The 10,438-nt window shown below is 47.3% G+C and overlaps 1 protein-coding gene across 1 annotated transcript in view; it reads right to left on the bottom strand.

Annotated features, from left to right (window-relative positions):
- The window catches only part of TNIK (TRAF2 and NCK interacting kinase), a 141,062-nt gene that overhangs the window by 18,773 nt on the left and 111,851 nt on the right, over nt 1-10,438 (bottom strand). The window contains exons 17-20 of the mRNA XM_057369417.1: nt 9,682-9,921; nt 7,433-7,539; nt 5,029-5,192; nt 3,847-3,944 (exon numbers count right to left, since the gene is read on the bottom strand). Coding sequence (XP_057225400.1) covers nt 3,847-3,944; nt 5,029-5,192; nt 7,433-7,539; nt 9,682-9,921 — 609 coding nt within the window. The remainder of the gene's footprint in view (nt 1-3,846; nt 3,945-5,028; nt 5,193-7,432; nt 7,540-9,681; nt 9,922-10,438) is intronic.

Here is a 10,438-nt window from a genome sequence, read left to right as displayed (position 1 = left end):
GAAACAAGAAAAAAGATAGGAGCAGTCCCAAAGCCTAGTTATAATTTTTCAGTTTACCATGACTTTGATGAGGTCTCAGACCCGACAGTCATATAAAATAGACACTGCTATTTCAAAACAAGGAACATGGCAGGCACCGTGTAGAAAAGAGACTTTTTGTTATCTTACATGCTTTTATAGCAATGCAGGGGGAAGCAGTAGGGCAGAAAAGCATGAGAGCTCGAATTAGAATGGGTTAGAGAACTCTGTTGCACAAGACATGCACATGACGAACAAAGCATCGCAATTGTCAGTCTTACCATTTCTCCCTATATTAGTGACCGAGGTAGGCATCAGTGCATTCGGTCAGAGATAAAGGATTAGGGAGAAAGAAACTCATTGAAAAAGGCTAAATTCCACAATTGTCTTATGGCCATACTCTCATTTACTGCATTTCCAGTTTACCGTTCCAGCAGGGCGAAATTTTAATTACGGTTGCAAAAGGAGCTCATAAAATCTATCCTGTCGACATGTGAAGAAAAGGATGGAAAACCTCTATGGCTGAGATGCAAACCCAGTTTGTTTTTTTTAATGGTGAGGCAGGAATGTTTTGGAAGCAATCTGTGCTTTGGTTGCTGATGACCCACACCTCCCGGTGGGCTCCCACCGGTGACAGCCACACATTCTGCTCCCAGCTCTGCCCTGCCYGGCCTCTGATGTACAGAATCCCCTGGATACTGGAGAGCTTTGCACCAGACTTGTAAGTATTGGTATATCAAAAAAGGCCTTCTTTTCTTGGTTTTTTCTTTTTTTTTAAAAAAAAGTCAATCCCTGTTTCACAGCAGGTACCTGTGATGGGTTTTATATGGGTTGTCCAGCCTGGAGAAGAGAAGGTTCCAGGGAGACCTCAGAGCATCTTCCATTACCTAAAGGGGCTCCAGTAGAGTTGGAGAGGGACTTTGGACAAGGGTATGGAGTAACAGGACAAGGGGCAATAGMTTCAAACTGACCAAGAATAGGTTTAGATTAGATATTTATGCCTAATTCTATTTATTTATTCTTCTTTATTCCAGCTGTGGTGAGGCCCTGGCACAGGGTTCCCAGAGAAGCTGTGGCTRTCCCTGGATGCCTGGAAAGGTCCAAGGTCAGGCTGGACAAGGCTTGGAGCAGCCTTGGGTAGTGGAAGGTGTCCCTGCCCATGGACATGGCAGGGTGGGAATGAGATGAACTTCAAGRWCCCTTCCAACTCAAATCATTCTGTGATCCCTCCAAATGCCCTCTGTACCTTTAAAGAAAGGCTCTTTATCATGATTAAAGAGAGAAYGTGGTATTTCAAGAGTTCCTTTTAGATGCCAACATGTTTGGGAYTGAAACAGAGTCAAATCTGCAGTCACGACAACTAATTATTTTAATTAGCACTGTAGCAGCTTCTATGATGCGACCACTTCTTTCCCTAAATAAGAACCAGTGGCAATTTCAGCAGCTTAACAATGCTTTCCATTTAGAGTATCAAGCATGCTCTTTATTGAGCACTTGCCTTCAAATTGGATTAGAGCCTCTCACTTTAAAAGGGATTTTAAAGGACTGTGCAATAGCCTCTTAAAACTGCAGCTGGACTTCTGTAGGACTGGCACCAAACTCCTCCCTATCACAGCACTGGACTGTGAAAATTTCTTTTATTTTCCACCTTCCCTTTCTAACGTGCTTCAAGGCACCCTATCAGCCTTCTTTGGTCATCACTTGAAGATAGACAAGTATTTTAAAAATCAGCTTAATTACTTTTTAATAACTAATTTGGAAGTTATAACAGAAATAATACTCCCAGATGATATCATCTGATAACTTGCATTTCCTAGTTAAAGCTTTGCCTCRGGATAGTTAATTCTTTGATGCTATCGTTTTCTGTAAGTAATGAGCACTTTGTAGGATTAAATGGCTTCAGCGAATTGCTCTTGGACCAAAAACAATCTGACAAGTAGAAAGAAAGTGCTCTGTAGCTCCACACATGTTCCAAGCGTTATTACTGAGGGTGACATAATACATAAGTTAGTAGTGTCAGTGCTCTTTAATTACTTTCAATTAGAAAGCCTTCTTTAGATTTAATATTTGCTGGAATCAAGTCAGATTGGTTTCCGAAATCACGTCGCTGCTTGCGCTTGAATTSAGCACACACGCTGCCTCTATTTAGACACTGATTTATGTGCTTTTTTTCTTAACAAAGCACCTCATTAAACAAAATGTGTTGCTCATATTTTATCCAAGAGAACAAGTTAACTAACCAGCACATCTTCCTTCTTTCATATCTTCTATTTTTAGAGGAAAGAGGCTGCAGGAGAGGCTGCTGATACCAGTATCAGCAGTGTGCACAAGGATGCATGTGTGAGGCAAGTCAAACGTTCTGTCAGGAATGCTGGGTCTTTTCTGATGAATGAACCCCCATGAATTCACCACTGCCAGATGYAGATACATCTGAAATATTATCATATGTGAAAAAGATGCACTTCAGGACTCTCATTTTTTTAAGAGGATGAATGAGGATCAGCATTGCCATCAACATCCAAGATGGCTCTGCTGACTCTGCCTTTGCAGGAGACACTGCTCCATGAGAATGAACAACCTGCTGTATTTCCACTGCTCTGTTTTCCAAGTGCCTTCATTGGAATTAGGCTTCAWACACGTTTCAAACAGCACTTGATGGCCCCACTGAAATCAGCAGGTGGCCGGGGGCTGTGGCTGAGAGCAGAATGTGGTGAGGGACCCGGGCAGAGCGGAGCCACCTCCACCGGCACAAGAAACCTCCGCTCTCGCTCCTTCTCTTTCCAACACGCTCAACAACGGCAGCACCTCTGCTCCCCCAGTGAACCTGGGATGCCTCTGCCCTGGCCTCCATGCAAGTGGGGTGGCCAGTGGGTTTTGGGCAGCCCAGGGCCGAGCAGGGCACACCAGCAGTGCTGTCCCCTCCCCGCGGGCGGGCTCCCAACGCCGCCGGTTCACTCGCCCGTCCGACCCGAGATCGCATCGCCGCCTCTATCAGCRCCAGCACCAACAACACCCAGCTCGGTTATTAAGCACTAACTAGTCAACCTTGCACAGGCATGACCCACTGAGAAAAGATATCACTAACCTCATCTATAGCTTTCTTATAGCTCTGTGGGTAAAGGAAGAATAATCAGCATCAGAGGAAACAGATCGGGACAGGAAAAAGCCAGAGGAAGGGCAAGCAGGTTAGAAATAAAATTAGAATTGTTAGCTCAACGCTGTGGAGTGTAGAGAAAAGAAACATCATCAACAAAACATTAATACACATTAAAATAGAGAAGCAGTGGAAATTCATTTCGTTATTAGGCCGACTCTGCAGTTTTAAGATACAAATGTCAACAGCATTAAACCAGGAGGAAACACTTCGGATGAGATTTTGCTCAGAATAATARAAGGGGAGTGTACAGAGACCACTACCAGGTAGGGTTTTAAGCTGGGAAGGCTGTCGGGGGCTGTTTGGTTGCCCAGCCTTCCCGAGCAGAGCAGCCCTCCGCGGGTGCTGCGGGGGACATGCAGCACGGAACACAACAATGTGCCATCGGCCACCGCCGCGCCCAAGCTAGCGAAGCCCTTAAGCGTCTGCTCCACCTGGAAACACAGGCTTAAGTGCTTTCCCCTAGGCTTGGGCTCCTGGTAAAAACTCATGCACTCTCTTAAGCATTCAAATCTCCCAGGGGCTCTCGGCGTACTGCTGCTTTCCAGTCCCTGTGCYGGAGCAGCAGCAGTACCGGCCTCGGTGTCGGGGTCCCCGCGGCTGCGCACCGCACCCAAGGGGAACGCGGCCAAGCCGGCTGGCAGCATTCCCACGGGAGGTACTTTAGGACTCACAGCGGGTCGGCTCGGCCGTGTCACGTCCCTGTTGTCCTCCTGCTTGACCTTGGCGGGCTCATGGGAGAGCACAGGGGACCCTTCAGGCTTGGCATTCCCTGGGTGAAAGGCAGGTGGAGAGAGTGGAATTAAAATGCTGCCCAAAGCCACCTGGGACAGGTGGGCACAGCRGCTTCGTCATCACTTTGCTTCTGCTGTCTTGAAAAACCCCCCTGCTCCTTTCTGCTTCTCCACCAACAGAGCAAGAGAAGCCATAATCCTGCCCAGCCTCCCCTGACAGCCCTCTCACAGGGTTACTGCTCCTTTTCTACTAAAGAAACAAACTTACTATGCAGAAGAGCAGGGCATGTGATAAATGAAAAGCTCTGCAGCATCTGACATTGCTAGGACATTATTTGTCACAGGATTCCTCATTAGTAAAAACAAAACCTAACCCAMAATGACAATGGGTTACAAACKCTTTTTACTGACTACCTAGAGGAGYGATGGTTTCAACAACAGGCACATCATCTTATGGCCAAGTGGTAAAATATTCCAGGCATGGAGGCAGCATTTATCTTAATGCTCCTCAGTCCTGAGGACTGGAAATGCAGGGCTGTGCCAGAATGCAGATGTGTGGGGTGCATGGGCTGTGGCAACTCCACTGCCATTAAACAGGGGAATGGAAGAGCTTWMAGAGGGGTTCTAGGATGAGAGGAAYGATTTGGCTATGAACATAAACCCCWTGTCAGCACGGCTGCCTGGCGAAAACATTTGGGTGAAATCTCCTACAGGCTATACCATTCCTCTAATCCCATCTCAGGCACAAGGATGAAGCTCCAAAAAAATACTGTAGACCAATTAAACATGAAACACACTCCCAAAGAACCCGTCTCAGAAGAGGTACAYCTAGATGGATGAAGAKAGGAARCACACTGGTTGTTTTAGTTTTTTGYTTACCSCAAAGCATAACCCCCATCTCCTTTTGCATTACAGGCAGTGCAATGCCATGGGCATCCTACATCAGCCTCCAGGGAAAAASTGGTGTCAGCAATTCTGTTTGCAAGGAGGCCAGCAGGTCACAAAAGCACATCGGAAATGATGGATTATTTCTYAAATTTTTTTTTTAAACAAGCATGAGATCACAGAGCTCTTGCCCTTCCTGCTTGCCAGGAAGCCTCACAAAGTGTGTTTCCAACTCACCTCTGACTCTGTTGCGCTCGCTGGAGCCAGCCTGGGAGCCAGGCTGGGATCCACCCTGGGAGCTGGGCTGGGAGCTGGGAGTGCTGGAGCTGGAGGAGCTGCCRCTGCTGGTCCTCTGCAAGGGGCTCTCCACGATGGTCTCTGTCCTCCTCAGGTCTGGGTTGCTGTGGGAGGGCAAGACAGGGGCACCATCAGCCAGGGTCACCCCCACCCCACGGCTCCAGACCCTTCCCACTCTGACAGGGACAGCTGCAAAGGCCAGCAGAGTCCTCCTCAGCTGCAGGAGACAGGGCTGAGGTCACCAATTCTGGATGCATTACGACCACGAAAAGAAAAATTGCCTAGAGAAGCTTTCTGCTCTTATTTTGTCATATTTGGCAACAATTAGAAGATTCTTAGTTCCGGATTCCCTGTCTGTAAATTTGCARATTTGGATTACCTAGCCAATATTCAATAAGCCACCAATATTCATCATAAAAACAGGAATTTCTGAAGTGCTGTTAGACAGAGAGTGATTTCAGTGAAGCAGGAATTTCAAGTTTGCAACAAGGCTGATCACTTGTACCACTTATTCACAGTCCCCAATTTCCATGGCTTCACTTCAAACTTGCATCAGATATCCACTTTTCCTCCTAGATTTCTCTCACCCTTGTGAACACAGATAAATCTAGAATAAAAAGTGCCCTTGATACACAAAGAGTGACKAATATCTCTCTGAGTATCAGATGCCTTTAGGAAATTAATTCTTACTTGGCATTGAAATGACATCAGAAAAGATCTTCATGCAGAATTAGGCAATTTGGTTTTATACAATGTTTCTGTAAGTGATCTTATTCAAAGTCCTGTTTAAAATGTATACTAAATATCCCCTCATTTGTCAACAGGATGACAAACAAAAGAAGGGATATTTTAGTAATATTTACATTTATGCATGGGGAGACTCATGAACCAATGGGAGAGGTGGGTAAAAAGGAAAAAATATTACATTACTGCGAGAGAAATGAAGTATGAAATAATTTCAGTGAATACTTAAGTTTAATGGACACGTGGCAGCATCCTAACAATTTCCAATTTCCATCAAACTGAAGGCCTCCAGCTCACAAGGCTGGTGTGTCCTTAGCTAAATTAACTAATGGAGTGTTTTGAAAACTCTGGCAACTGATGCATTCAGCTGCACTGACCAGGACTGAGACAGTGAGACTGCAGGAAGCACTGGGCAACCTTGGAATCTCAGACTCCCATTATCCTTTCTGCTTTCAGAACCATCACTCAGAAGCACTATGCAGTCCAACATTCATCCCTCTGCATTGCACACTGTCCTTCAAACAACTGCTAATTAAAAGAACAACGTTTTCAAGAATTCAAAATGTTTCGGCCTTTGGCAAAGAAGAGCAACAAACCATGATATGCTTTTTTCCTAATTAAGAAAAAAAGAACAACAAAAAAATACTTTTCCTCCTACTGCTGCCCCTGCCAGCGACTCGGGGCTGCTGCCTGTGAGTTTGCTGAAGGACAGAGGGGGCACTGAGCTGGAAAGGGAGGCGTATGCCCAAACTGGTGACAGCACACACCGTCAACATCCCCGCACTCACTTTGTGACCTCACCCTCTGAGGACAAGGCAGTGAGAAAAAACCAAGGAGCTCCCTCACGCAAGGCTAATGGGAACTCGCATTTCTCCCGGGGTCTGCCCGTCTGAGGGCTCGTTCTGCGAAGCAGAGACGAGCTCTCGCATGACTAAGCTGTGTTTTTTCCATCCAGCTCTGAGCAGAGCCTGTCAGCTTCCCTGCTCATTTTGAACATGCCCAGGGATTGCTGTGACACAACAGGGATGGGACCACGGCAGAACCTTCCACTGGGTGCTCACTGCTCTGYCAGAGAGCTGGATCTGGCTAAGCTAAAGCCCCGAATCCTGGGAAGCTGAAAGGAATTTAATCCTTGACCTACATCTAGAGAAGATCTCTGCAAGCTGCATGAGTGTCTGTCCTGCAGCACATTCCTMGGTCATTCTCTGTGAAAAACCACTCTGATGCATAAGGAATGTATGGAATGTATCCCTGAGACCTCCCCACTGGCTTACAGGGATCCACTGATAGGAAAGAGGTGAGAACAAGAACCTAATTCCACTAAGGGGAGCACCCAAACTCCTCTCTGGGCCCACAGCAGCAGAAGCAGCATCCACCACCAACCCCTGCAATGCCCAGGAGAGCAAAGCTTCCAGGGATCCCAGTGCTTGCAGCTGTGTCAGTACAAACCACTAATGCATGCCAAAATTGATCCCAGAGACAAGAGGAGCCTTGCAAATGCAGTGCAGCTCCAGCAGCTGAAGCAGGGCTGAACCCCAGCTCATGCCTGGGCTGCAATGCTGGCAGTGGGATCGCCCCACAGTCCCCTCTGTGTCCATACCTGGCCCGAATGGGCTGGGAGCCCAGCCGGGGCCCCAGGGCGCTGCCATTGCCTGGGGAATTCTTCCTTGCCAGGGCAGGGGATATGGAAGTGGTTCGTTGAGGCACCTGCAAAAAAAACAGAGACATTTGCGGTCACCCAGCCCAGGCCACCTGAGCCATCACCAAGTCACCTGTCAGCMCTGCCCTAAGGCTGATTTACAGCTCATTTCCCACCGAGAGAAAGGCAGTATGTAGGGCAAGGATGAAATAAAGGCTCTCAGCTTTTAGAAGGAATCGCTGGAGTGTGAGGCAGCAGTGAGCTGCAAAGGAGCCCTCAGGGATGCTCCTGGCACCGGAGCCCCCAGAGCAGCCTGATCCCACCAAACAGGGCACTCACTGCCAAAAGACATGTAKGCACAYACACACACACAAATAGAAATAGTTTCAATCTAACAAAACCCAGAAAAGTAACTTTTAAGGTTAAATTCAGGCTGAAGTGCATTTCAACAGCCACACTGGAAGTTTTCTATCTAGCCCAGATATGACACATGCCAGAAGACAGAAGGTGTTGACTGGTGGACAAACAAGAGGGCTGACAGTGGGAAGATCCAGACTGACCCATCTGACACTGGGATTAAACACTGCGACCTTCACTGAGCTTCAGTGCCACTGCCAAAACCTCGCTGCTGGCAGAATGGCTCAGCACAAACACCCAAAGCCAAAGACAGCCCACAGGGGCTGTGACAGGTAACCCTGGAACTCTGCCCCACCCCTGGGGGCTCGGGCACTGCTGCATGGCCACAGGCACAGTGGTCTCATCCCCAGCATCTCAGGTGATGTGGAGAGCACRACAATACTCACCGTGCAGTACCTTGCACCAGGCAACAGAGAGGCCAAGGGCGTGTCAGGATTAGCAAGAAAAAGGATTAGGCTTGGCTTTTTTTTTTGAGAATAAACACAGGGTTGCATTGGGCAAGATAAGGAAAGGTTTAGAGAGCGGGTGATGCTTTAGACTCTGCAGCATCACCAGCTGCACCTCGTGTCAGCAGAGAGCAGCCTCCCCTCCAGGCAGRGAACTCTGCAGGTGGCACTTGGGGAGTTTCCCACCTTCCTCTGAAGCATCCAGCCTTAAGCACTGGCAGAAACAAGGTCCTGGGCCACGGAGACAGCCGGTCCTGCCTCTTGGGGCAGTCCTTTCACTCGTTGCAAACACAGCAAACCTACCTTGGGCAGCGCAGGGTGAAGTCAGGCTCCTCAGGGGTGGCACTGCCAACACCACAGCCCTAAATGTGATCTGCTGGGGACCCCTTCCAGTTCCCTCAGCCAAGGGGAAAACACTGCACAGGGCTGGAGAACAGCCATTCCCCCACCACRCATGGCATCACTGCAGCTGACTGTCCTTCTCAAAGGACTCGTGGCAAAAGCCAACATTAAATTGCAGGGTTGGGTTGGTTTTTTTTAATTAGGTTAAAACCAGGCAGTCACCCTCCTGCACTATGGAGGAGCCAAGCATACAAACAGTTCCAGGAGCTGTTGGCTTGCTGCTCCCTTCAGCAGAGCACTGATGTCTCCTCTTGCTTGGTRACAGCAGGAACAGGAGCATTATTAACACCCATGACACCACCACAGATCCCTTGCTTTACCTGGTAACTGGGATTTTGCTCTTAAAAAAAGACAAGTCACTTAATTTGTAAATACATAGAAAAATTGCCTYTCACTCAGGGACAAATACTGCCTCCCTGTCACTGATCAATTTATAATCATTTCTCCTCTGTAAAAATCCTCCCAGCTGAACACTGATTCACTGTAAGGGGAACTTTAATGGCCAAGTTATAATTCTTCCAAAGWGAAGGTGTATAAACAACACGATCGAAATACTGGTCCAGAAGAATCCTAATTAAAGAGGTACTGCCAGACACTGCCAAAATGTCAATGAATGTATAAAGCTGCTGGAGCYCTTACAAATCTTCCATCAAATATTGATTGCAACTGGAGGCACGGCACTGGACTAAAAAGGACCTGTCTTATTGAGTATGACAAATTTTATGTTCCTATAATTCTATTTAAGCAGAAGGTTGTTTTTTATCCGAGGGAAAGAAGAGATTAATTTGTTTTGGCCTCTGTCCGGGCTCGAGAACTTTCTTTGCTGGAGGGCAGCGCTGCTTTGCAGCTATTTTGCAGCCAAGAGCAGCTCAGTCCTGCCCCCTCTGCTCTGCCAGAGGGACTCAGCTCTGGGGYTGTGCTGAAAGCGAGGAGCAGTTGTGTTACCTTTGGTGGAATGTCTTCCTCCTGCCGTAACCAAGAACTTCGGTCAAACTTTTCAATGCGAGGGGGCAGAGGAGGGTTTTCTGAGGTGGGGTCCGAGTTCTGCCTTGGCATCTCAGTGCGGTGAGAGGTCACCGTCAGAGCCTCCTGAAACCCAGCCAGTCCCTTTGCAGGCTGTTCATGCAGTGACTGAGAGCCAGACAAGGAGCTTCCTTGGGATTTCACAGTGACCAGATGTGGAATCTAAGCACCAAGTCAAAACAGAACTATCAGTCAAAACGGAGGAGGGAAAAAAATAAAAAAAAAAAAGGAATAAAAATTTTTTTAAAAATTTGATTTAAAAAAAAAAAAATTAAAATTTGATTAGCACTTTGGATGCACTGAAAAGCCCCCTTGGTCTGAGATCAGCACTGCCTTGGTTTCAGGAACTTCTGACTTACATCACTTCAAYGCAAGATCTGTTAAAAATCACGCTCCCGCACACACCGTGCCCGCCCCAGGCTCCGCTGCTGCTGGCCTGAACTCCAGCTCCTGTGTCTGCACCTCTGTGGCTGTGCTAATGAGGTTTGGCATGGATTTTCCATGTTAAAAATGAAAAAAAAAAAAAAAAGGAAACGATAATAAATAATAATTGATTAAAAAAAAATCAGGAACTCTGAGGCATAGATAGCTTAAAAATTATCTTGAGGCATGAGTTTCTACAGGTCTCGGTGGCCCCTATCCCATGGATCAGCCCTGCAGGTTGAGAGTTTAAGGAATA

Source organism: Malurus melanocephalus, unplaced genomic scaffold (assembly GCF_030028575.1).
Source record: "Malurus melanocephalus ecotype Western Australia unplaced genomic scaffold, MMel_1.1 scaffold_108, whole genome shotgun sequence".
Taxonomy (NCBI): domain Eukaryota; kingdom Metazoa; phylum Chordata; class Aves; order Passeriformes; family Maluridae; genus Malurus; species Malurus melanocephalus.
Note: the sequence above shows the minus strand (reverse complement) of the source record. Positions and strands in the feature narration are given on the sequence as shown.